At 42.1% G+C, this 23,725-nt stretch overlaps 2 protein-coding genes and 1 non-coding gene across 3 annotated transcripts in view; 1 reads left to right on the top strand and 2 right to left on the bottom strand.

Moving 5' to 3' along the window:
* Nucleotides 1-8,297, bottom strand: part of CYB5B (cytochrome b5 type B) — a 39,207-nt gene extending 30,910 nt beyond the window's left edge. Inside the window, exon 1 of the mRNA XM_077888555.1 lies at nt 8,013-8,297. Within this exon, the coding sequence (XP_077744681.1) occupies nt 8,013-8,174 (162 nt within the window). The 5' untranslated portion in view covers nt 8,175-8,297. The remainder of the gene's footprint in view (nt 1-8,012) is intronic.
* NIP7 (nucleolar pre-rRNA processing protein NIP7) overlaps nt 1-23,725 on the bottom strand; it is a 120,424-nt gene that overhangs the window by 36,789 nt on the left and 59,910 nt on the right. The gene's annotated exons all lie outside the window — the stretch shown is intronic.
* Nucleotides 2,139-2,211, top strand: TRNAS-ACU (transfer RNA serine (anticodon ACU)). The gene has a single exon. It is a non-coding gene; the product is annotated as a tRNA-Ser (tRNA).

The following is a 23,725-nucleotide window of genomic DNA, read 5'->3' as shown; positions in this document are numbered from 1 at the left end:
AAAATATACTTCCAGATTACTAATTTTAGGCAAATGATAGGAGTCAGATGGCAAAAAAGAAGAGAATGCAAAGAATGACAGTTATGGAATAAAAATCTTGATGGGAAAAAAAATCTCACAAATTCTCTGGGTGGAAATCCCATAATGATGTAATAAAAATGTAACAATAGGGAAATGCTAAAGACCACTTGACTTAGAAAATAAAATCTAGAATCATTAAGATTTTGGAAGCTGCAAAATTAAGCTGGGTGATGCAAAGGAGGACCTCTAGCCAATTAGGTTGGCAGGTTACCACATCAACAAGAGATATGGAGGCTGAAATTCTAGAGAACAAAAACAACTTTCAAAAAATAGTCTGACAGGGCAGAGAAAGATGACAGACCTGAGTGGAGAACAGGAGGAGATGGTGCAGGTCCACAGGTGTTCATTCGCCTTCAGATTAGACAGAGCCTAGTAAGGTAGAGGTGTCCTCTAGAAGAGGATAACTCGATGGCTGCCAGAAAGGGTATAACTTTGGCAGTCACCACTGCCCAGGATCAAATTGCAGGTCTGCAGATCCAAACATAACTTATCCCCACCAGAGTAAATCCCACTGCTATAGATTTTCACAATTCCTTAGGTACCTTCACAGCATTCATTTATCACGACTGCCATTATAGATTTGATGTCTTCATTTACCTGCTAGTCTATAAGCTCCACAAGAATAGTGACCATGCTTGTCTTTTTCATGGGTGCATTCTAGAACATAGTATGCCTGGAACATAGTGAGATCTAGAGAGAGCTCACTCTGCCCTCCTTCCCTGTCTCGTGCCCTCTCTCCCTGTCTGGTATATATGCCACACCCATGCCCACATGCAAAATGAATAAACGAAAGTCCATTTGTTCATCAGAGCAACTCACCCAGACAGTACGGGAGGTTAAATTTTGCCTCATTTTATTTCTAGCCTTCCCTGAGACTAACCACTTGCAACTACTCAAGGAAAGAAAGCAGTCTTCCCATAGATTTGTTAATTTTACAATCTAGATGACAAACTACAGTTTCTTTTCACCAGCCTTGAAGAAATCCAATAAGAATTGTTGTTATCTGAAGCTTTCAGGGGTGCCTTCAGTACCCTGATATCAAACAGAGCCTGCATTCTGTCTTTCTTGCATGACAATTAGTTGTACACAGATTTCATTCTCCCTCACATGTCCAAGACGTCTAATTTACCTTTACATCTTCAGAGTATCTGCCACTTAAGCACTCAAAAGATGCTGCAGGGAACAAGTAAATTTTATTATGAATAAAAATAACCTCAATCAATGAATGGCCCCTAACACTTACTGAGCTCTTTATGCCAGGTAACGTGAGTCTTTACACGTTATCTATATTAATCGTCACAACAACTTTGTGGAGTAGGTACTATTATCTCTATTTTACAGATGGGAAAGGGTCTTTACAGAGCTATTTGCCCAAGGCTATACAACTGTTAGATGGTATAGTGGAAAATTGACATTTGGACCCCAAAGCCAGTACCCAGACATTAAAATTATATTTCATCTATACAAAGAACCAAATTTTCTTTAAAAAACACAATAAAGTGGGGCACCTGTGTAGCTTAGTCAGTTAAGCTGCCAACTCTTAATTTCAGCTTGGGTCCTGAACCAGCGTCATGGGAATGAGCCCCAAGTTGGGCATTGTGCTCAGCGTGGAGTCTGCTTGTGATTCTCTCTCCCTCTCCCTCTGCCCCTCCCTCCACTCATGCTCATGCATGCGCAATCTCTCTCTAAATAAGTAAATAAAATCTTAAAAAAAAAACAACTCACTATTAAGAAAATGAAAAGGCAAAATACAGACTGGGAGAAAAAAGTCACGATACATAGATTGACGCTTAAACAATACAGGGGTTGAGGTGCCATCAAACTCTATTCTCTAAACACAGCTGAAAAATCTATATAATTTTGGAGTCCCCAAATACTTTACTATTAGCCTCCTGTTTACTAGAAGCCTTACCAATAAAAGTCAGTTAACACGTATTTTGGATGTTACATACACATACACACACACACACACACACACACACATATATATATGATATACTGTTCTTACAATAAAGTAAGCTAGAGAAAAGAAAATGTTATTAAGAAGATCATGGGATGCCTGGCTGGTTCAGTTGGTAGAGCATGTGACTACTGATCTCAGGGTCATGAGTTCAAGCCCCATGTTGGGCGTGGAGCCTAACTTAAAGAAGAAAAAAAAAAGTAAGATCATAAGGAAGAAAAATACTCTGTTGAAAAAAATCCATGTGTAAATGGACCTGTGCAGTTCAAACCTGTTATTCAAGGGTGAACTGTATCTGAAAGGAGTTGCATCAAAATGTATCAGGAATGTTATCCCTCAATTATAAATGGGCCAAGATAGAACAGACACTTTACAAAAATCCATACAAATGGCCAATCACACCATGATGATACTCAGTATCAATGGTAATCAAAGAAATAGAAGTTAAAACCATAATTCATACACAAGCACACATCCATTAGAATGGTTAAAGGTACAATGAAAGATACCATGTCAGTGAGTGTGGAGAAAGTGGAAAACTCATACACTGCTGGTGGTAGTGTAAAATGATACAGACACTTTGAGAAAAGGCCTAACATTGCTTAGAAAGAGAAAAAGGAAGTATGACCTAGAAATCTTACTCCTAGGTATTTAACCTTAATGAAAACATAAGTCACACAAAGATTTGTACATGAACATTCACAGCAGGTTTATTCATAATTGCCAGAAAATGGAAACAACCCAAATGGCAATGGACAGGTGAACAGATAAATTTCAGTTCAATCATACAATGAAATAAATATATAAAATTAAAATTAAATAAAAAGCAATTGAAACAAACTGCTGATACATAGAAAAAAACAAAGATAAGTGTCAGATATGTGAAAAGACACAAGAAAGTGATATTGTTGTTCTATAGTACTAGAAATAGAGGCACTTGGGCGGCTCAGTCAATTGAGTGTCCGACTCTTGATTTCGGCTCAGGTCATGGTCTCAGGGTATGGGGTCAATCTCCACATTGGGCCCCCTGCTGAGTGAGAAGTCTGCTTGAGATTCTCTCCCCTTCCCTCTGCACACTCCGCTGAAATAGTCTTTTTTTTCTTTCAAAGGATGAGTTGTTAGAAGTTAAGAGAACTTAGTCAAGCACTCAGAATAATAAGCACCCAGTAAATACTATTTGTACTACTGAAACAAACCAATGAAAAGATACTATAATTCAGTTAAGGAATACTCTGATCAAGATGCCTGGCTGGCTCAGTCAGAGGAGCCTGCCACTTGTGATTTCAGAGTCATGAGTTTGAGCTCCACATTGCATGTAAATATTACTAAAAATAAATAAATAAACTTTTTTTTTTAAAAAAAAAAAGGAATACTATGATTCTACTCCCATATTTATTTGTACATATTTGTATATATTGGTATATGCCAGAAGATGTGGAAGATCAAACAAATTCTTGGGATGGAAAGTTTTACTTTCTTCCATTCTGTATTGCTTTTCCCTCCAACTTATCCTCAAGTTCTTGGCCAAAGTAATCCACTGGAAAAGTAAAGTGCTTTCATGTCACTTCCATCCTTTTTTTTTTTTTTTGAGATTTTATTGATTTATTCATGAGAGACATAGAGAGAGAATGGCAGAGACAGAAGCAGGCTCCCTATGAGGAGCCTGATGTGGGACTCGATCCCAGGTCTCCAGAATCTCGCCCTGGGCTGAAGGCAGCGCTAAACCGCTGAGCCACCAGGGCTGCCCTAATGTCACTTCCATCTTAAAAGGCTTCATTGGTTTTCTAATACATTAGGAATCAAATCTATATGACCTACTCTGTCTTGCCTGGCCTGGCTCCCACCAAGCTCTCTGGCCATTCTTGACCTTCATTGGCTATCCTACAGCCACAGCTGCTTTCAATCATACTAATAGGCCAAACTCTTGCTTGACTCTGCCAATGCCGTCAGAAAGCTCTTTTCTCTAGTCTTCCGAAGCTAGTTCCTTCTTAGCTCAATTAAAAGTCATCTCACAGAAGCTTTCCAGATCACTCTTACTAAAGTAGATCTCCTGGGTCGCCTGGCTGGCTCAGTCAGAAGAGCATGTGACTCTTGACCTCAGGGTTGTGAGATCAATCCCCACAAAGGGGAGAATAAAAAAAGTTATTCTTTTCAAAAATGTTATTTATACATAAGATAATGGCTTCCAAATTTCTCTCACCTGTGATACACAGTAAAAAAATAAGGCTATTAACTGAAACAAAGGTTCACAAAATCATACATATCCTTGCTAAGGGAGCTGTACTTGGATATTTTCTAGTCTATGTCATAAGATAGTATAATCATTTTTTTTTTTAAGATTTTGCAAGGTGGGCAGCCCCAGTGGCGCAGTGGTTTAGTGCCGCCTACAGCCCAGGGCATGACCCTGGAGACCCTGGTCGAGTCCCATGTCAGGCTCTCAGCATGGTGCCTGCTTCTCCCTCTGCCTGTGTCTCTGCCCCCCCAGCCCGCCTCTCTCTGTCTCTATGAATAAATAAATAAAATATTTTTTTAAAATGTTGCCAAGGTTTTGGTTTATCGTTCATGATTTCAATAAATTAAACTAATATCACTAATTCAAAAACGCAAAATTAATGTTAGGGGAAAGATAAATAATTCAATTACATTACCAATTCAAAACTATCACATTCAAACTCCAGAATAACATTATATCCATAGTTATTAAAAAAAAAAAAAAAAGCAACTTACAGACAAGATTTTCAGATTAGGAACTCCTGTCTACAGAGGAACCTAAAAGTGATTTCAGATGGTAAAAAAGAAGAATGAGAAGATGGGTCTTCCCATCTCTTTTTTCTTAAGATTTTTATTTATTTATTTATTTATTCATGAGAGACACAGAGAAAGAGAGAGAGGAGGAGACACAGGCAGAGGGAGAAGCAGGCTCCTTGAAGGGAGACCGATGTGGGACTCGATCCCAGGACTCCGGGATTATGCTGAAGGCAGGTGCTCAACTGCTGAGCCACCTAGATGTCCCTTTTTCCTTTTTTTTTTTTTTTTTTTGGATGGGTCTTTCCATCCTGTGTAATAGCAAGTCAAAACCCTTGGTGCCATCTTTGACTTCTTCTGTCACTCCTCAAATCCAATGCATCATCAAATCCTATTGGCTCTACCACCAAAACACTTCCCGGGGTGCCTGGATGGCCCAGTTAAGTGACAAACTCTTGGTTTCGGCTCAGGTCATGATTTTCAGGGTTTTGAGATAGAATCCCACATGGTGTTCTGCTAAGACTCTCTTTCCCTCTCCCCTTGCCATCCCCCTGCCCACACCTGCCAAAATAAATGAATCTTAAAAAAAAAAAAAAAAAAAGCCCACACATCCAAAACCTGATACTTCTTAGCACCCCTCACTGCCAAGCCTGGTCCAAGCCACTACGACCTCTTGCCCAATTACAGCAGCCTCCTATCTGGGCTCCTCAATTTTTCCTTTGTGATACAATTAAACCATTAAGTCACATCATGACTCCCCTGCTCCAGCGTGGGTTCCTATTCCAAAAGTCAAAATCCTTCCTAAAGCCTACAAAACTGTGTATCTGTCCTCACCTGATCAAGCAGACCTCATCTCCTCCCATCCAGCCACTGTGGCCTCCCTCACTGTCCTCAAACAACACCAGACACACTCCTACCTCAAGGCCTTTGAACTTGCCCTCTCAGCCAGGAATGCTCTTCCTTCAAATATCCACATGGCTAGCTCCTTTAACTTCCTTCTGGTGTTTATTCTTGTCTTCTTCTTCTTCTTCTTTTTTTTTTTTTAAGACTTTATGTATTTACTCATGAGACACACAGAGACACAGGCAGAGGGAGAAGCAGGCTCCATGCAGGGAGCCTGCTGCAGGACTCGATCCTGGAACCCCGGGATCACGACCTGAGCCAAAGGCAGATGCTCAACCGCTGAGCCACCCAGGTGTCCTCTAGTCATCTTAATAAAACCAACTCTGGCCATCATATCTAAAATTTCAACCCTTTACCCTTACACCCTCACTCCTATAGACATCCACAGTGCTCTTCTCTGCTTTATTTTTCTTTTTAGAACCTATCGCTTCCTAAAATAGCATATTTTACAGTTACTCTGCTTATTGTCCACTCCCTGGAGACTAGTTTCCATGAGGGCATAAATACAGCTCTCCACTGTGTATCCTAAGCACCTAGAGCAGTATCTGACACGTCAACAGGCACTTGATAATTATTTGAACGAGCAAATGAATGAAGGAATGGGCTTGGGATGAACTAGAAAATCGGAACAGAGACGACAGAACAGGTAAGAAGAGCTAAGGGCAGATAAACATCTGTGGCGCTGGCTTCGCGGGCAGCTCTGGCACACCTGCGAGTGTGAACCCCCCCTTAGCAACCACTACTCAAACCTGAACTAAGGGTCCACTCCAGGCACTGAGTGTTCCTTCCAAGTTGATTATGTATTCTAAATCAGTCAAGAAGAAATCTGGGGGCAATGGAAGCACAAAAACATTATTACCTACCATTATGAACTATGCTTTAACAGGCTACAACCCACAATTTTAACTTAAAATGGGGCATACGCCAAAGGACTAAACTAAGGCTAGAATTCTGAAGAAATGCTCTGTACATAAGAGAAATCAAGGAATCTAAACCAGATTCTGCTACTCATCAATTGCCCAGCCAAAATCTCTGTGAACCTGTTTCTCATTCTGTTAATCACTACATCCAAGTCACTCTCAACTAGTTATCCAAGGATGAAATAAATGGGGAAATAGTTTTAAGGTGCCTTTTAAAAGCATAAAAAGCCATACAAGACACTAAACTCTAAGATGTTTCCTGGCCATGATGATGATTTATTAAAAACAATGTCCTTTTGGGAAAACTTTACATTTCAAAACTTTTTATAGATTTACGAATCAGAACGTAGAAAAAATATTTTACTGGTACATTTGATTCATAGATATAACTAACGTAAATTAAGTTTTTTCTCAGGTACAAGGTTACATTGCACAGGAACTCCCAAGGAATTTACTACAAGATTATTAATCTATTACTCAAAATGATACACACTCAAAATTGATATATGTTAATGTGAATACATGTAAGTACCACAAAGTCTCAGGAGCTGGGTGGGTGGACTGTGTCTAGGAGTAAGAGGGAACTTTCCTGGGTGATGGAAATGGTCTGTCTTAACTGGGATTGTGATTACAGGAATAGATTTGTCCAAATTCAATAAATTGTACATTTTAAATGCTCACAATTTTCGTATGTACGTACACGTCAATAAAGTTAGACAAAAGTCTATCCTGCTTCCTTAAATTAAAAAAAAAAAAAATCACTCAGTGCACCACGGTCTCAAGAAGTTGCACAATGCAACAGGCTTGAAGATTTAACAAAGAGGAGGAGTCAACCGCCAGAAAAGTTAACTCATGACCTTCTGGCCTCAAGGTCAACTCCAATTAATAGAAGATAAAGGCAGCATAATGAAGGAGTAAAAAAAAAAAAAGAAAGAAGAAAGAAAGAAAGAAAAGTCTCAGGGTCTTTTCAAGAAAACCAGAAATGAATTACTTCAGAGGGCGCAGTGGGAAGAGCACAGGCTCAGAGCCCTTCGGACCTAGCCTGGGATGGTTACAGGCTGTTAAACGTGTGACCTTGAGAGTCCTCCATCTCTGAGGCTCAGTTTCCCTTTCTGTAAAATGGGGATGATGCTGGCTCCGCGGTCTGGGCTCGCGCACGGCCCAGTACTCGATATGTGATATGCAACACATGACATTTACTGAAGCCTCTGGAATTTAGCGCCGGCTAGAAATGCATGCAGAACCAAGGCCCCTCGCCGTCGGTCCGCGGGAGCTGCGGCCGTTTCGCACGCCCCTGGCCCGCAGCCAGGCCGGACTTCCCTCCTCCTCGCCCGCAGCTCCTCGGGTCGGGACCACCCCTCACCGGCGCCGCTCCCAGGGGCCGTCCACCTCCCGGGCCCCACCTCTTTAAGGAAATCGGTGACATCGTAGACTCGCCCGTGGATCACCAGCCAGATCTCCTTCAGGGAGTTGCGCTTCGCCACCTCCTCCAATCGGTAGTAGGTGACGGCGGCCTCGCCCCCCTGCCCGTTCCCATCGCTGCCGCTGGCCGCCTCCGTCGCCATGGGGCCGGGGATGCCGCTCTCCGCCGCCGCTCTCCGCGTTTCCGAGGGTAACTTCCTCCCGGGGGCCCTGGCGCTCAGCCCTGCCCGGCTTCCGTAACCCGGGCTCCCCCGGCCGTCGGGGCTCCTGGCAACAGCCAATCGCGATTCCGGAGAGTTCCTGGTCCGGTTTTCTCTTCGCCAATGAAGCACGGACTCAGCTTCAAGTCCCGCCCACCCCTCGGCCGCTCCTAGCGGCGTCGGCCTGGTTCGAGGTCCAACTACCCAATCAGGATCTTCTATCCCTCCAATCTCGCCAACGAGGTATCGCGATTTTGGAAAGCCGCCCGGTGGACCCGGGGTGGCGGGTGTTACGTAACGGAAGGCCTCCTTTCGCCCAGCGCGCGGGCCTGCGGGGCGCGGGGAGCCCGGGGAGCGGGGCCCTTGTCTCGGGGTCTCCCTTGCTCCGTTTCCCTTCGCCTCCCTTCCTTTCGCCGCGACCTGCTGTTCCCGCACCTCCTGTGCAGCCCGCATCCCAGCCCGGGCTTACATCTTTTGATTTGATGATTTGATTTTTTTTTTTTTTTTGCAACCTTCAGGCAGTGACCAGGCGATCCCCATCCCAGTCTCCTTTTCCTCAGCAGTAAAAGGCGAGATAGCCTTGTTTAGTCGATGAAATGAGAGAGTGTAAATGCACAGCGCTTGGCACACAGTGGTCGGCACCTGCATGACCCCGGTGCTAGGAAAGGGGGGTCACCTAAGGTCACGGACAGGTGGTATCCCAAGTTTCCCAAGTTTCTGCCGCTACTACGACTCTGATTTTGGTAGACGTCAGTTATACCTTGAAGTTGGGCAAGGGGATCTGATTTTTAAACGGATTACCTGGTGATCGGAACATCGTTGTGCTATTTTCGTTTCTGTGTGTCCCAAGAAGATCCACCTCCGCTGTTCCCAGCTAGAGGTCCCCGCATTTTGGAATTCCAAGCTGGGTTGATGTGCAGGGTCAGCTCCTCACCTTTAACTGCCATTACAAGTGACCCATGACATGTAATGTGCTTTTCATCCTGTCACTCTCCAAGACTTGCCACAATCCATCCCCAACCTCTTACTAACGTCCTCCACCGTTCCTTTTGTTAAGACTCGTGTACCAGGGATCCCTGGGTGGCGCAGCGGTTTGGCGCCTGCCTTTGGCCCAGGGCACGATCCTGGAGACCCGGGATCGAGTCCCACGTTGGGCTCCCGGTGCATGGAGCCTGCTTCTCCCTCTGCCTGTGTCTCTGCCTCTCTCTCTCTCTCTCTCTCTGTCTCTCTCTCTGTGTGTGTGACTATCATAAATAAATAAAAATTAAAAAAAAAAAAAAAGACTCGTGTACCAGCCACTGACTCCTAGATCTGCTGGTTATAAAACCACTTCTGCGATCGTACCAGGTCCACCAACCCCTTCCTCCCAAAGCCTACTCACTTTCAAGCTCCTCCTGAAATTTTTTCAAAAACTCCTACAGTTCCAGGCTCCAGGGGTTCCCACCTCCTACAGCACCTAAGGTATTACTATTTCAGGAAACCCCCTGTATCTGTAAATCTTAACTTCCCAGATCTTACATCCCAAATGAGACTGAAATCACTAGAGAAAACCCTGACAACCACCACAACAATAAAAATCTCAGTTTCTTCCGAGAAATCCCATACGATTGTTAGGATCTTCCACAAGCTAGATTCAAATATTTACATTCATTTCAGAGATATTTACTGAACATTTACTGTGTCACAAGTACTGAGATAGGAAACATAAGAAATAAGCCTTCTGGGGGTGCCTGGTGGGTGGCTCGGTGGTTGAGTGTGTCTACCTTTGGCTCAGGTCATGTTCCCGGGTCCTGGGATCCAGTCCCTACTTCTCCCTCTGCCTGTGTCTCTGCTTCTGTATGTCTCTCATGAATGAATAAATAAAATCTTCAAAAAGAAAAAAAGCCTTCTGAAACAAAAACATTCACATATATATAAATTTAAGTTCAAGAAATAGAGATTCATTTCGAATGTAATAGGAACACATATTTGTTAAATGAATAGTTCACACTTAACCCCAGTGTGCATGTGTCACCCGAGGAGGCTGTTTTAAAAATACAGATCCCCAGGAGCCTGAGTGGCTCAGTCAGTTAAGCCTCTGCCTTTGGCTCAGGTCTTGATCCCAGGGTCCTGGCTCCAGTGGGGAGTCTGCTGCTCCTTCTCACTCAGCTCCTCCCCCCGCTTGTCCTCGCTCACTCTCTCAAATAAATAAATAAAAGTCTTGAAAAATACAGATTCCTTCCTGTCCAAACATGAGAGTCTCTTCCTCACCTTGAATCTTGGCTTACTTATTACTTACTCTGACCAATAGATTGTGGCGGAAGTGTTGCTGTGCAAGATACGGAGTTCAGACCTCAAGAGGCCTTGAAGTTTCTGTCTTCACCACATTAGACCGAGATCAAGATGCTGTGAAGAAGCCTGGGATTAAGGACCCACCATTTAAACTCTAGACTGAGCCCACCCCTTCATCAACTTTCAGCTGAGTGTGGAACACTGAGTGAGCCCGGGCTTACTCAGCAGAACTGCCCAGGCAACCCACAGAATCCTGAGACATAATAAAACATTGTTTTAACAACAACAACAACAACAACAACAAAAATGCAGATTCCCAGCCCCACCTCCAGAGATTTAGGCCCAGTGGGTCTGGATATAAACCCAGAAATGAACATTTTTAACAAGTATTTGTGATGACTCTGATGCAAGTGATTTGTAGACAATTTTGGGAAATGCTGAACTTTTTCTGAAGCAGATATGTCTTTATCTCTTATACAATAAATTAGTAAAATTACACAGCATTTCCTTTACTATCTCCACCTTTAGGAAACCGAGTCCAATAGTGTTTGTAAAGACCCTAAGATGGTAGTGTAAAAGAACTTCTCAACAAAGGGAAAGGTTAGAGAAATATATTTGGAGTACCATAATATCAAAAGCAGGTTTTCTGAGACTGGGAAGAAAAAAAGTGGTTTGGGATTCCTCCAGTAACAGCAACAGGAAACCCACAAGTTTCCTCAAAGGGACAGAGTTGGAGAGGAAGGGGAGCAGGGGAGGCAAGAGGCCATCAGAGGGAAAGGGCTACGTACTGTACACAGGGAGATCAGACCTTCTGTGCAGGGCTCCCAGCTAGCAGACTACTTGAGACCCAGTGCAGAATCTATCAGCCTACAACAGAGCTTTTGGGAAGTGAGCCATATGGCCTGAAGGCTAGAGTGCCCTTCCTGAATGTTTTGCACTATGTAAAACCCCTGAGGAAGAGCGAACTGCTCCCATAAATGAGTAAGACTGAATTTTTCATCATCGTGCCAAATGGAATTAGGATCACACTAACTTGTTTTTTTTTTTAAGATTTTATTTATTTTCTAACTTGTTTTTTTTTAATATTTAAATTCCTTTTTTTTTTTTTTTAGAATTTCAAACAGGTTCAGTGAAAGAATAATACAATGAACTTCCATATACTTTTAACATAGATTACTAACTGTGACTATTTTTCCATATTTGATTTCTTCCATATATATTTATTATTGCTGTTGTGAATAATGTTAGACCATTTCAGAACAGGTTGCAGACATTGTGACCTTCACCTTCAAATAATTCCGTATTTCCTAAGAACAAGAACATAGTCTTACATAACCCCAGTATGATTTTCTTCTTCTTTTTTTTTTTAATTTTATTTATTTATTCATGGGAGACACAGAGAGGAAGAGAGAGAGGCAGAGACACAGGCAGAGGGAGAAGCAGGCTCCCCTCGGGGGGAGCCCGATGTGGTACTTGATCCCAGGACTCCGGGATCACGATCTGAGCCAAAAGCAAATGCTTAACTGGTGAGCCACCCAGATGCCCTCTCCACCCTGGTGCCCCCCCACCCCACCCCCCCACCCAGTATGATTTTCAAATTCAAGGAATTCAACATTCATACAAATCCAGGATCACACATTGCATTTACTTATGTCTCCTTAGTTTCCTTGAATCAGGTACATTTCTTCAGTTTTTCTTCTACTTTAAAACATTTACATTGTTTAAAAGTATGACCTCTGGACACCTGGATGGCTCAGACGGTTAAGCATCCGCCTTCTGCTCAGGTTGTGATCCAGGGGTCCTGGAATCGAGTCCCACATTGGAGTCTCTGCTCAGCGGGGATTCTGCTTCTCCCTCTGCCCTTCCCCACTTGCTCATGATCTCTCTCTCTCTCAAATAAAATCCTTAAAAATATAAAAAATAAATAAAAGTATGACCTCGGGGGATCCCTGGGTGGCGCAGCGATTTGGCGCCTGCCTTTGGCCCAGGGCGCGATCCTGGAGACCCGGGATCGAGTCCCACATCGGGCTCCCGGTGCATGGAGCCTGCTTCTCCCTCTGCCTGTGTCTCTGCCTCTCTCTCTCTCTCTCTTTCTGTGACTATAATAAATATGAAAGAAAGAAAGAAAGAAAGAAAGAAAGAAAGAAAGAAAGAAAGAAAGAAAAAAAAAGTATGACCTCAGATTGAATTTGATTCGGAAAAATAATGTGGCCTAACTGTATGATTATTAAATTCATATTCACCATTACTGCGTGTTAGCCAGAAAGTCTAACTGGGAATCCCCATCCCTGCCACTTACAAACTTGGTTAATATTAGGTAGCTTTCTTGATCTCTTTTTTTCCAGGTGGATACCCAATTGTACCAATACCATTTGATGCAAACATAATTCCCCAATGAATTATCTTCATGTTTTTCTTGAAAATGGATTTTCCATACCAGTGTGGGTCTTTTTCTGAACTTTCTATTCTGTTCAGTGTTTTGTCTATTCTAAGGCCAAGTCCACACTGTCTTGTCTACCCTAGCTTTGTAGTAAAGCTTGAAGTCAGTCAATGTAAATCCTTCACCTTTGCTCTTATTTTTCAAAATTATTTCTGCTATTTTAGATCTTTTGTGGTTCCACATAAATTTTAAAATCAGCTTGTTGAACCAAGTAAGCAAAGTTAATGTCACCAGTGATAAGTCATGTTGATAGCATGGTATGTGATAAAGAGAGCACTTCATCACTATGTAGTCTTCCCAAAAACTCTTGATCCCAGTGGAAGCATGAGAAAAACATGAGACAAACCCAAATTGAGGTGCATTCTACAAAATACCTGACCAGTATTCCTCAAAACTGTCAAACTTATTAAAAGCAAACAAAACAAGGAAACACTTAGAAATTGTCACAGACCCAGGTGGACTAAGGACATATGACAACTAAATGCAATGTCATATCCAGGACTGGCTCCTACAACAACAAAAAAAGGACATTAGAGAAAAAAACAGTGAAATCCAGAAAAAGTAATAGTAATGTTCCAGTGTTGATTTCTTAGTTTTGACAAAAGTACTATAGTAAATGTAAGATGTAAATATTATGGGAAACTGGGTGAGGGGTATAGAAGAACCCTCTGTACTATTTTTGGAACTCTTTTGTAAATCTAAGATTATCCCAGAATCAAAAAGATAATTTTTAAGTCAGCCTGTTAATTTCTATAAATGCTTGCAGACTAATTTATAGAGAATAAACATCTTAACAACCCTGACTCTCATAATCCACAAATATGGTGTACTGCTCCATTTATTTATTTTTTTTAAACTTTTTTTTTTTTAATTTTTATTTATTCATGATAGGCACACAGTGAGAGAGAGAGGCAAAGACACAGGCAGAGGGAGAAGCAGGCTCCATGCACCAGGAGCCTGACGTGGGATTCGATCCCGGATCTCCAGGATCGCGCCCTGGGCCAAAGGCAGGCGCCAAACCGCTGCGCCACCCAGGGATCCCTGCTCCATTTATTTGAATCTTATTTTAATTTGCAGTTTTCAGCATGAAGGTCCTTTGCATCTTTTGTTAAGTTTAGTCCTAAATATTTTATGATTTTTATGCTATTATAAGTGGAGCTATTTCAGTTTTCAGTTGTTTGCAGCTATAATAGAGAAATAGAATTGATTTTGTACACTGACTTAAGTGTCCTATGACCCTGCTAAATTCACCTAGAATTCTAGTGGATGTTTAGTATACTTAGAATAACCTATGTAGCTATCATGTTGTCTACTAATAAAGACAATTTACTTCCGCCTTTCTAATCTGTGTGCTTTTTCTTTTTTTTCTTGCCTTATTTTCTGGCTGGGACTTCTAGTACAACATTAAGTAAAAACGATGAAATGAGCATCCTTGCCTTGTTCCCAAACTTAGAAGGAAAGTATTCAGTCTTTCATGATTAAATATGATGTTGTCTATAGATTTTTTCAGTTGATGCCCTTTATCAGATACACAGCAGAATTTCCCTGTGTTTCTAGTTTCCTATTTTTTTTTATCATAAAAGAATATTGAATCCTGTCAAATATTTTTTTCTGCATCTTTTGGAATGATCATAGGATTTTTCTCCTGTAGTCTGTTAATATGGTGAATTACTTTGGATGGTTTTGAAAAACTTAACCCTTGGGATCCCTGGGTGGTGCAGTGGTTTAGCGCCTGCCTTTGGCCCAGGGTGCGATCCTGGAGACCCGGGATCGAATCCCACGTCAGGCTCCCGGTGCATGGAGCCTGCTTCTCCCTCTACCTGTGTCTCTGCCTCTCTCTCTCTCTGTGTGTGACTATCATAAATAAATAAAAATTAAAAAAAAAAACTTAACCCTCTTTGCCTCCCTGGGATCAACTTCACTTGGTTACAATACAGCCTTTTTAATATATTGTTGGATTTAATTTGCTAGTATTTTTAAAAGATCTTTGCATCTATATTCATGAGGAATATTAGCTATAATTTTCTATTCTTGAATGCCTTTGATATTTTTACCAAGCTATTTGATGAATATTTACTGAATAACTACAGCTAAGTACTGTGTCAACATGAGTATTATACAAAACTCTGCACAGGGCCTGCCACAAAGTGTCCTCAGGAAATGCTGGATATTTTGGAGTTATTATTTCTAGATGCTATAAATGAGACCCACCTCCTAAAGAAACTTAGAGAAAGATGGCACCTACTATATAGAACTTTTTCTTTCTTTCTTTCTTCCTTTCTTTCTTTCTTTCTTTCTTTCTTTCTTTCTTTCTTTCTTTCTTTCTTTCTTCTTTCTTTCTTTCTTTCTTTCTTTCTTTCTTTCTTTCTTTCTTTCTTTCTCTCTTTTTCTTTCTTTTTTTTTTTAGGTAGCCTCCTTGCCCAATATGAGGCTTAAACTCACAACTCTGAGATCAAGAGTCACATGCCCTACTGACTGAACCAGCCAGGCGCCCCACCCTATAAAACATTTTTACATTAACATTTTATTTTGGGGGTTTCCTTTTTTAGAAAATCTCCCCCCAGCCGTCCAGGAGCATGCTCTGAAATTTATCTCAGATGAGAGTGTGATCAGGGAGCACCTGGATCGTTCAGTTGGTTAAGCATCTGCCTTTAGCTCAGATCAGGATCCCAGAGTCCTGGGATGGAGCCCGGAGTTGGGCTCCCTGCTCAGTGGGGAGCCTGCTCTTCCCTCTCCTCCCCATTCATGCTACCTCTATCACTATCTCTCCCTCTCTCTCAAATAAATGAATAAATCTAAAAAAAAAATAAATAAACCCACAGTGAGATCAGTGTGTGAGAATCTGCTGCAGGGAAGTTGTTGTTTACCTTGCAAACTCATTCTACTGTTTTTGTATAAAGAGTGGAATTGGAAAAGGAAACAGTCAAGGAAAACACTGTGCATGCTCCATGAGACTAGAGCAAGAAACAAGGATTCTGTGTCATCTTTTGCAGACAGCAAACACAGCTCCTGTGTTCTCATACCTTTTTGAGGGGGAAGAGATCCCCTTTCCTGTTCCGCGAACAGAATACAACGAAGTAGCCTCAAATCTGCTCTTGCCCTTCTCAGAGTACTATATCCCCTGGCAACCTATTTCCTTCTCCTGCCAGAAGGAAGACAAACTCTTACAGCCTTCACAGTCCAACACTCTCCTTCCCTTCCTAGGGCCAGGCCTAGGTCATCCAGTGCAGGGAAGCTTCAGGAAGTTGATGCAAAGTTAGAAGCCTATATCCTTCAGGGTATGGCCTCAGGGAGGGTTTGGTTGCAAGCATCTTAGAGTTTTTCCAATCCTCAGGTCAGCCAGACATCCCTGGCCTGTTGGGTGGACTCTTCTGGAGCTTCCCCCTGGACCATCCCATTCAGTCTCATGCCGGTGGGGCCCAACCCCCAACAGCCCAGCCCAGTTTCATTTCGAGAAATGAGAGAAACTATCATTGCATAAATAGCTGTTAAACAGGACGGTTTCTACTGGGGTTGGTTTTCCTGGTTTCAGAACACTCACTTTTTTTCCCTTCTGGTGTTTCTTAGTTTACTCTTAACAGGTAATAAGTACTTCATGTGTTTCAAAAACATAGACGTGTGTGTATAAATATATATGTGTCCATTTATATTAATGTGTATATAAACATAAGCAAATTACCCTTCGTATGGATGTATTGATTTACATCCCCACCAACAAGGTGTGAGAATGCCTGCTTTTATAAAGTCTCACCAATAATGTGTGTAATCAACAGACCAATAAAACAAAGAGTCCTAAAATGCATTCAAGAATAGAAGACGTGGGATGCCTGGGTGGCTCAGTGGTGGAGCACCTGCCTTCAGCGTGATCCTGGAGTCCCAGGATCGAGCCCCACGTCACTAGGATGGCCATCATTAAAAAGAAAAGAAAAAAAAAAAAGACAGACAATAACAAGTGTTGGTGAGTACTCACAGAAACTGGAACACTCTCCTACACTACTGCTAGGGTGAATGTAAAATGGAGCATCTACTGTGGAAAACAGTCTGGCACTTCCTCACAAAGTTACACGTAGGGTGACCCTATGACTTAGCAATTCCATTTCTAGGTATATACCCAAGAAAAATGAAAACTATGTGTCCATACAAAAACTTGCTTACAAATGTTTATAACAGCACTGTTCATAATAGCCAAAAAGTGGAAATAATCCCAAACTCCATCAACTGATGAATGGATAAATATAGTATGCTATGTCCTGACAGTGGGTAATTATTCAGCAGTCAAAACAACATGCTAGGGCAGCCTGGGTGGCTCAGCGGTTTAGCGCCCCCTTCAGCACCGGGGGTGATCCTGGAGACCCGGGATCGAGTCCCACATCGGGCTCCGGCATGAGGCCTGCTTCTCCCTCTGCCTATGTCTGTGCCTCTCTCTCTCTCTGTGTCTCTCATGAATAAATAAAATCTTAAAAACAAAACAAAACATGCTAATGGATGTACCTTGAAAACATCATGCTAAGTGAAAGAAGCCAGTCACAACTGGCTGCATACTGTATGATTTAGTTTATGTGAAATCTCCAGAAGGGTCAGGTTTTTAGAGAGACAGAAATTAGATTTAGTGGTTGCACTGAGAGGATTGGGGGCAAAGGGGGGAGGGTAATGACTGCTAACAGGGTGGGGAGTGAAAATGTTCCAAAATTAGTTTTCATGGTGGTTGAACATCCCTGTGCCTGTACTAAAAGATACTGAATTGTACATTTTCACCTTCCTACCTTATTAGAAGTGAAAACTTTTCTCTCTGTAGCATTCCAGCTGTTCTCTCTTTAAATCTCAGGTCGAATTCATAGGTGTTCAGGATGTTTTGAAAGTTATCTAGGTAAGTTTGTGGGGCCAGGGGAGTTGAGGACCCCTACTCTTCCGCCATCTTGCCTATATCCTGAATTATACATTTTCAGTAGGTGAATTGCCTAGTATGTGAGTTACATCTCAATGAAGCTATGGTAGAAAAAATGGACAGAACTTAGATACAATGTGAGAAGTTTGGATTAGTGTTTGAAGAAGGGCAGGAAGAAAGGGAGGAGAAATATTTTTAAAAAATATAAAATGTATATAAAATATACATTTATAAAATGTAATAATTCCCAAATGTGGAGCCAATGAAAAAAGATGTTCAAATGTTGAAGTTTTTTACAATGTAAGTGGTTCTTTTTGATAGAAACAATCTAGGGACTCCTGGGTGGCTCAGCAGTTGAGCGTCTGCCTTCGGCTCAAGGCGTGATCCTGGAGTCCTGGGATCAAGTCCCACATCGGGCTCCCTGCGTGGAGCCTGCTTCTCCCTCTGTCTGTGTCTCTGCCTCTCTCTCTCTGTCTCTCATGAATGTATACATAAAATCTTTAAAAATAATAATAATAATTTCTGTGTGTATCCTTCCTGAGTTTCTCTATGCAAATGCTAATAAATATTTATGCTTAGTTTACTCACTTTTATGTAAAAAATAGCTCAGTTCTGTGTCTTGCATTTTTTACTTAATGATATCTTGGAGATGTTTAGACAGTAATACAGAGAGCTTCCTCATTTGTTTATACAGTTGGATAGTTTTCCATAGTTAATATTCATTGTTTGATATGAATGTTTCAAAACTTAACTAGTCTCCCACTGGGAAATTTGGGTTTCCAGTCCTTTCAAATGCTGTAATTAATAACCTCAGTCTTACATCATTGTCCACCCATAAAAGAAAGAACTAGGACTTCCAGGTCAAAAGTATATGCATTTGTAGGGTTAACAATTGCATCAATTTATATTTTCACTGGCGATGCATGTAAGTGACAGCTTCCTCACAGCCCCACAGAGGGTGTCATCAAACTTTTTGAATTATAGCAATCTGGCATTTAAAAAAATGCTATCACACTGTAGTTTTGATTTTTATTTCTCTTCTTACAGGTGACGCTGAACATGTATATAGTTAAGCTTCAGAAAGGAATTTATCAACTTTCTATCTAGATCAATTCCTGAAAAATAATCCTAATAGCCAAGAATTTCTTTTTTTTAATATTTTATTTATTTATTCACGAGAGACACACAGAGAGAGAAGCAGAGACATAGGCAGAGGGAGAAGCAGGCTCCATTCAGGGAGCCCATTGTGGGACTCGATCCCCAGACCGCGGGATCACGCCCTGAGGTGAAGGCAGACACCCAACCGCTGAGCCACCCAGGCATCCCCAAGAATTTCTTTTGAGTTGAGATGGTTTATTTTCTACATGCCAGCCATGAGTCTACCTTAGGGGATATTCCTTCTACCTGGAATGATCTCCCATCCCGATGTCAAATCAGATTTTATCTCTCTAAACTCAAGTCAAATGTCAATCCCTCAGGGAAATTTATGAGCCACCTCATCATTAAGTGGCTACCCATTCTAATATGTCATTCTGTTTTCTTTTTGTCCATAGAACTCATGGCTATACACATTCTTCTGACTTATGTATTGATTGATCTGTATGCCCACCATGGTAGCCCCAGTATCTTTGCACACAGTAGGTATTTACTAACCATCTGTTGAATAGATAAATACCCAGCTTCCGAATGAGGGAGAAAGGGTTAAGTTTCTAAACAGAGTTTTCTGAAACTGGAGTGTGGGAAAGGAATTTGGCCTTGCCACTGGATTAAGAATGCCTACAGGCAGCCCCTAACCCCGAAATGTTATTCTGAAAGCGTTTTAGCTTCATGCTAACTTTGAGCCGCGGACGTGAGACCCACCCATGGTTAAGTTCAGGTTAGGTTTGGGACACTGGGATATTTTCTTTCATCCGTAATCACTGGATCAAGGCCTATAAATCAAATAGTTGAGACACAAAACACAAACAAGGTCGTAATTTGTTTCTTCCTGCCCTCTGTTTTTCTTGGCATGGAAAAACTCAAGCTTTTCCTGCCTGGGGATGGGTAATGACACTGGGGGGTGATTCATTAAAAGTGGCCTGAGTAACTGGCCTTTTATTTCTTCTCATTCTTTCCCTTTATTGTCCAACTCATGTAAGGAAACACATTGAACAAAATAATTCTCCTGCTGATAAAGAACTTTCCCTTGACTCTTTGTTCACTTGCAGTTACATGTTCCCAGAATCAAAATCTTGGCGCTAGGGAGGCCAAAGTGGTTAAGGGTGGATGCGATGTATACTTCTGATAGAGAAGGAAGGCCAAGAGTCCTGACTTATGGAAGCCACTTTTTTTGCCTCCTTTTCTTAACAATGTTGCCTATTTTAATAGGAAATTGTCCCAGTCTCCAAGGAATCTGGCAAGCATTAGATGTGGGTGTGGGTAAGTCTGAGAACCTTAGTTCCCCAACTCTAAATTGGGTGTCACAATTATCAGTACTTTCCTCTCAAATGAGTGCCATCAATGTCAATCACTCCTAAGGCCAGAGAGAGAAGAGAAAGTGGTAACAACAAAAAATATTCAATTTAATAGTACACATAGATCATAATATTAAGAGAAATTGCAGAGTGCACTATTTTCATCTTTTATATTACACTTTTCTATTTTTTTTCTAATTTTTTTTTATTAGAGACAGAGAGAGAGAGAAACAGGCAGAGGAAGAAGCAGGCTCCATGCAGGGAGCCCGACATGGGACTCGATCCTGGGTCTCCAGGATCAGGCCCTGGGCAGAAAGCGGCGTTAAACCGCTGAGCCACCGGGGCTGCCCGTACACGTTTCTATTTTATTTGAAATATCTTTATATATTTTTTAAAAACTAAAGAATACTCCTAAAATATATATATAGAAAAAAAAAAGAAAGAAAAGCTGGACAATAGACCATAATAGACCAAAATGCTGACAACAGCTATCTCGGGGTTGAGGGCTTGGAGTGGATTTTCATTTTCATCTTTATCCCTGTCTGCATCTTTTTAGTTCTTTTCACATATTGTGTATTACTTTTGTGATTAAGAAGAAATAGTAACAAATTATTGTTCTATTTAAGTTGGTCTGTGTGCCCCAACCTCCTGCATCTCTTTGTGGAAGTGGAACAATTCATTTTCCAAGAGGTGGGCAGAGAAGGACACAAGTGGGACTATGATCAGGGTCAGGGTCAGACTGTGGAAAAATACCAGTGATGCCTCACCCTCCGCATGGTTCTGCTGAAGGCCACTATTAAATCACTATTAAGTCATCCCTCCTTTGGTTTTTTTCCCCCCTCCACATGAAATAACCTCAGTTCCTCTCACCTGATGTTGTAAATCTGTTGTAAATCGCAGAGCCTGCTCCTAGAGCTCCATGGTCTCTGTCCATTCCCAAGGCAACCAGCTCCTCCGCGGGGACCTATGTCGTCAGGGTGAGAAGTGAGATGAATCTATGGGTCCCTGATGTTCTAAACTGGTGGCTGTTGCTGACTTTTGAGAAGGGGCCTCAAGGGACAGCAGGCCTCCTCCCCACTCAGGCCCCGGGTCCATTAGGGGTCTAGGTAGTCAGAAAGTGGATTATCTTCTAATATGGCTACACATCAGGTTGGAGAGTGTGGCTCAGGACGTGAGCCCAATAGGCTCCCTTGTTTCCTAATTAAGCAGACTTTCCTACTAATCCCAGGCAGCAGTGGACTAGGCTGCCGTCCCTGTGTGGAGTGAGACCAGAACCTGTGCTCCTTCCCAGCCTCGTGGCCTGGTCCTGAGAGCCCGGGAGGAGGCACTGGCAACTCATGCCCAGTTTCTCCTAATGTTCTTCCTTCCCTACGTGTAGAAGGCGAAAGGGGAAAAGAGGAGCCTAGAGCATTAGTGTTGATAACCCTCTACAGGAAGAAAATATCTAGAGAGGGAAGGAAGTATTTTCCTCTACAGAAGTCCTTAGTGTTTCTTGGATTATAGAATACTTTGAGGATATGAAGCAAGCTGTAAACCACCACCTCAGAAAAGTGCACATACGTGCTGGACTTTGATATTAGTAGCTTGTATATGCCTTCTTTGCTTTTCTTCTAGAACCCTGCTTTTTGTCTAAGGAACGGTTCCTATCCTACTCTATGCGAGGCTATACTGTCCATCAGTAGGCTCCACCTCCCCTTGCTTTCAGGTGAGGCATGTGATCCAGTCCATCCAACCAGAGAAGCTCATTGCCCCTGGCCCTGTTGTTTCAGGAATGGGCACTTGATTTAAAGCAACCAAACAGGGAAAGAGAACTAAGAAAGGGTAGGGGGGAAGACCCATTCTTTTTTTTTTTTTTTAAGATTTTATTTATTTATTTATTCATGAGAGACATAGGCAGAGGGAGGAGTAACCTCCCTGTGGGGAGCCTGATGCAAGACTCTATCCCAGGACCCAGGGATCGGGACCTGAGCCAAAGGCAGACGCTCAACCACTGAGCCATCCAGGTGCACCAATACCCCTTCTTTATCCGAAGAATACTAAACTGAAGAAAAGTAAAGCTTGAGGCTGTCCACGGCTATTTTGTCTGACTAATGGAGTCTCAAGAATAGAGCCCAACAAAATGGAAAGGTGCCCTCAGGATATCATTAAACCCTTGAAGCCAGTCGTAAATGAAACCTAAACATAAACGAGCCACATAATTTCCTTTTTTTTTTTCTCCTCAAGCTAGTGTGTGAGGTAAGTTTCTGTTCTTGCAACACATGTGCCCACATAGAACTTGGCCTCCTCTTTCCAGAGGTGGTCAGACTCTAAAGCCCAAACCTCCATGAGACGTTAAGAGTCCTTTCTGTTAGTGGTGCCCCTTATACATTTGAAAATTGATCAAGTATTCTAAAAGATTCAGATACAGCTGATAACTGAATTTGTGGCAGCAATATTTGCTTCTTCATGCTGGCACCATTTCTGCTTAGCAGCAACTTGAGAACCATACTGGGAGCACAACCTGGAGGGCCCATAGCTTGAGAGATGACAAGTAGCATGGGTGTGTTAGAATGTAGGAAATGCGAGGAGAAAGCGACTAATCCTCTTTTTCTTTTCTTTATTATTTTTTTCTTTTCTTTATTATTTTTAAAGATTTTATTTATTTATTTGACACAGACAGAGAGAGCACAAGCAGGGGGAGCGGCAGCAGAGGGAGAGCGAGAAGCAGGCTTCCGGCTGAGCAGGGAACCTGATGCAGGGCTGGGTCCCAGGACTCTGGGATCATGACCTGAGGCGAATGCAGCCACGTAACCCATTCAGTCACCCAGACGCCCCCTTTTTCTTTTTCCATATAATCCAAGAGAGTTGCAGGTGGAAAGGAGAGAGAGAGAGAAACCTACCCAAACCAGATGGGGGCAAGGCACTAGGAATTTGATACAGGGTGGTGTAGAAAAAGCTCTGAGATGTAAGAGCTAACATTTTATTAAGCATTTACTCTAGGCTAGATGTTACACTGAACATTTGCCATGCATTATAACCATTCTGGGTGGTGGGCTATCATTATTCCCATTTTGCAGATGGAAACACTGAGACTGAGAGGGAGTAGGCATTCACAAGAGCGTCCCACAGCTCTACAGCCAGTGGAGCCAGCTCCCATGTCAGGGCAGTCTGAATCCTACACTTCCTAACCACCACACCCCTCCTCTTTAGCTAAGATCCTGGGTTATAATCGAGGTTCTGGCACTTGCTGTTTGAGTGACCTTGAGTAAATCAGCCTGAGTCTGTTGTCTCTCCTGAAAAATTCAGATACTATATTACATAAACTTAATCTCTTTCAACTCCAAAATTCCAAAAAAATTTCAAAAATTTTCAAGAACATAAAAGAAATTCCCAGCTCCCCAAACTAAGATTTGTATGGCTGGCCTGCGCTTTTCCCCTCAAGACCATATAGATTGGTTTTCCCATG

The sequence above is a fragment of the Canis aureus genome, chromosome 3, assembly GCF_053574225.1.
Source record: "Canis aureus isolate CA01 chromosome 3, VMU_Caureus_v.1.0, whole genome shotgun sequence".
NCBI lineage: Eukaryota > Metazoa > Chordata > Mammalia > Carnivora > Canidae > Canis > Canis aureus.
The sequence above is the reverse complement of the archived record's forward strand: the minus strand, read 5'-3'. Positions and strand labels throughout refer to the sequence as shown.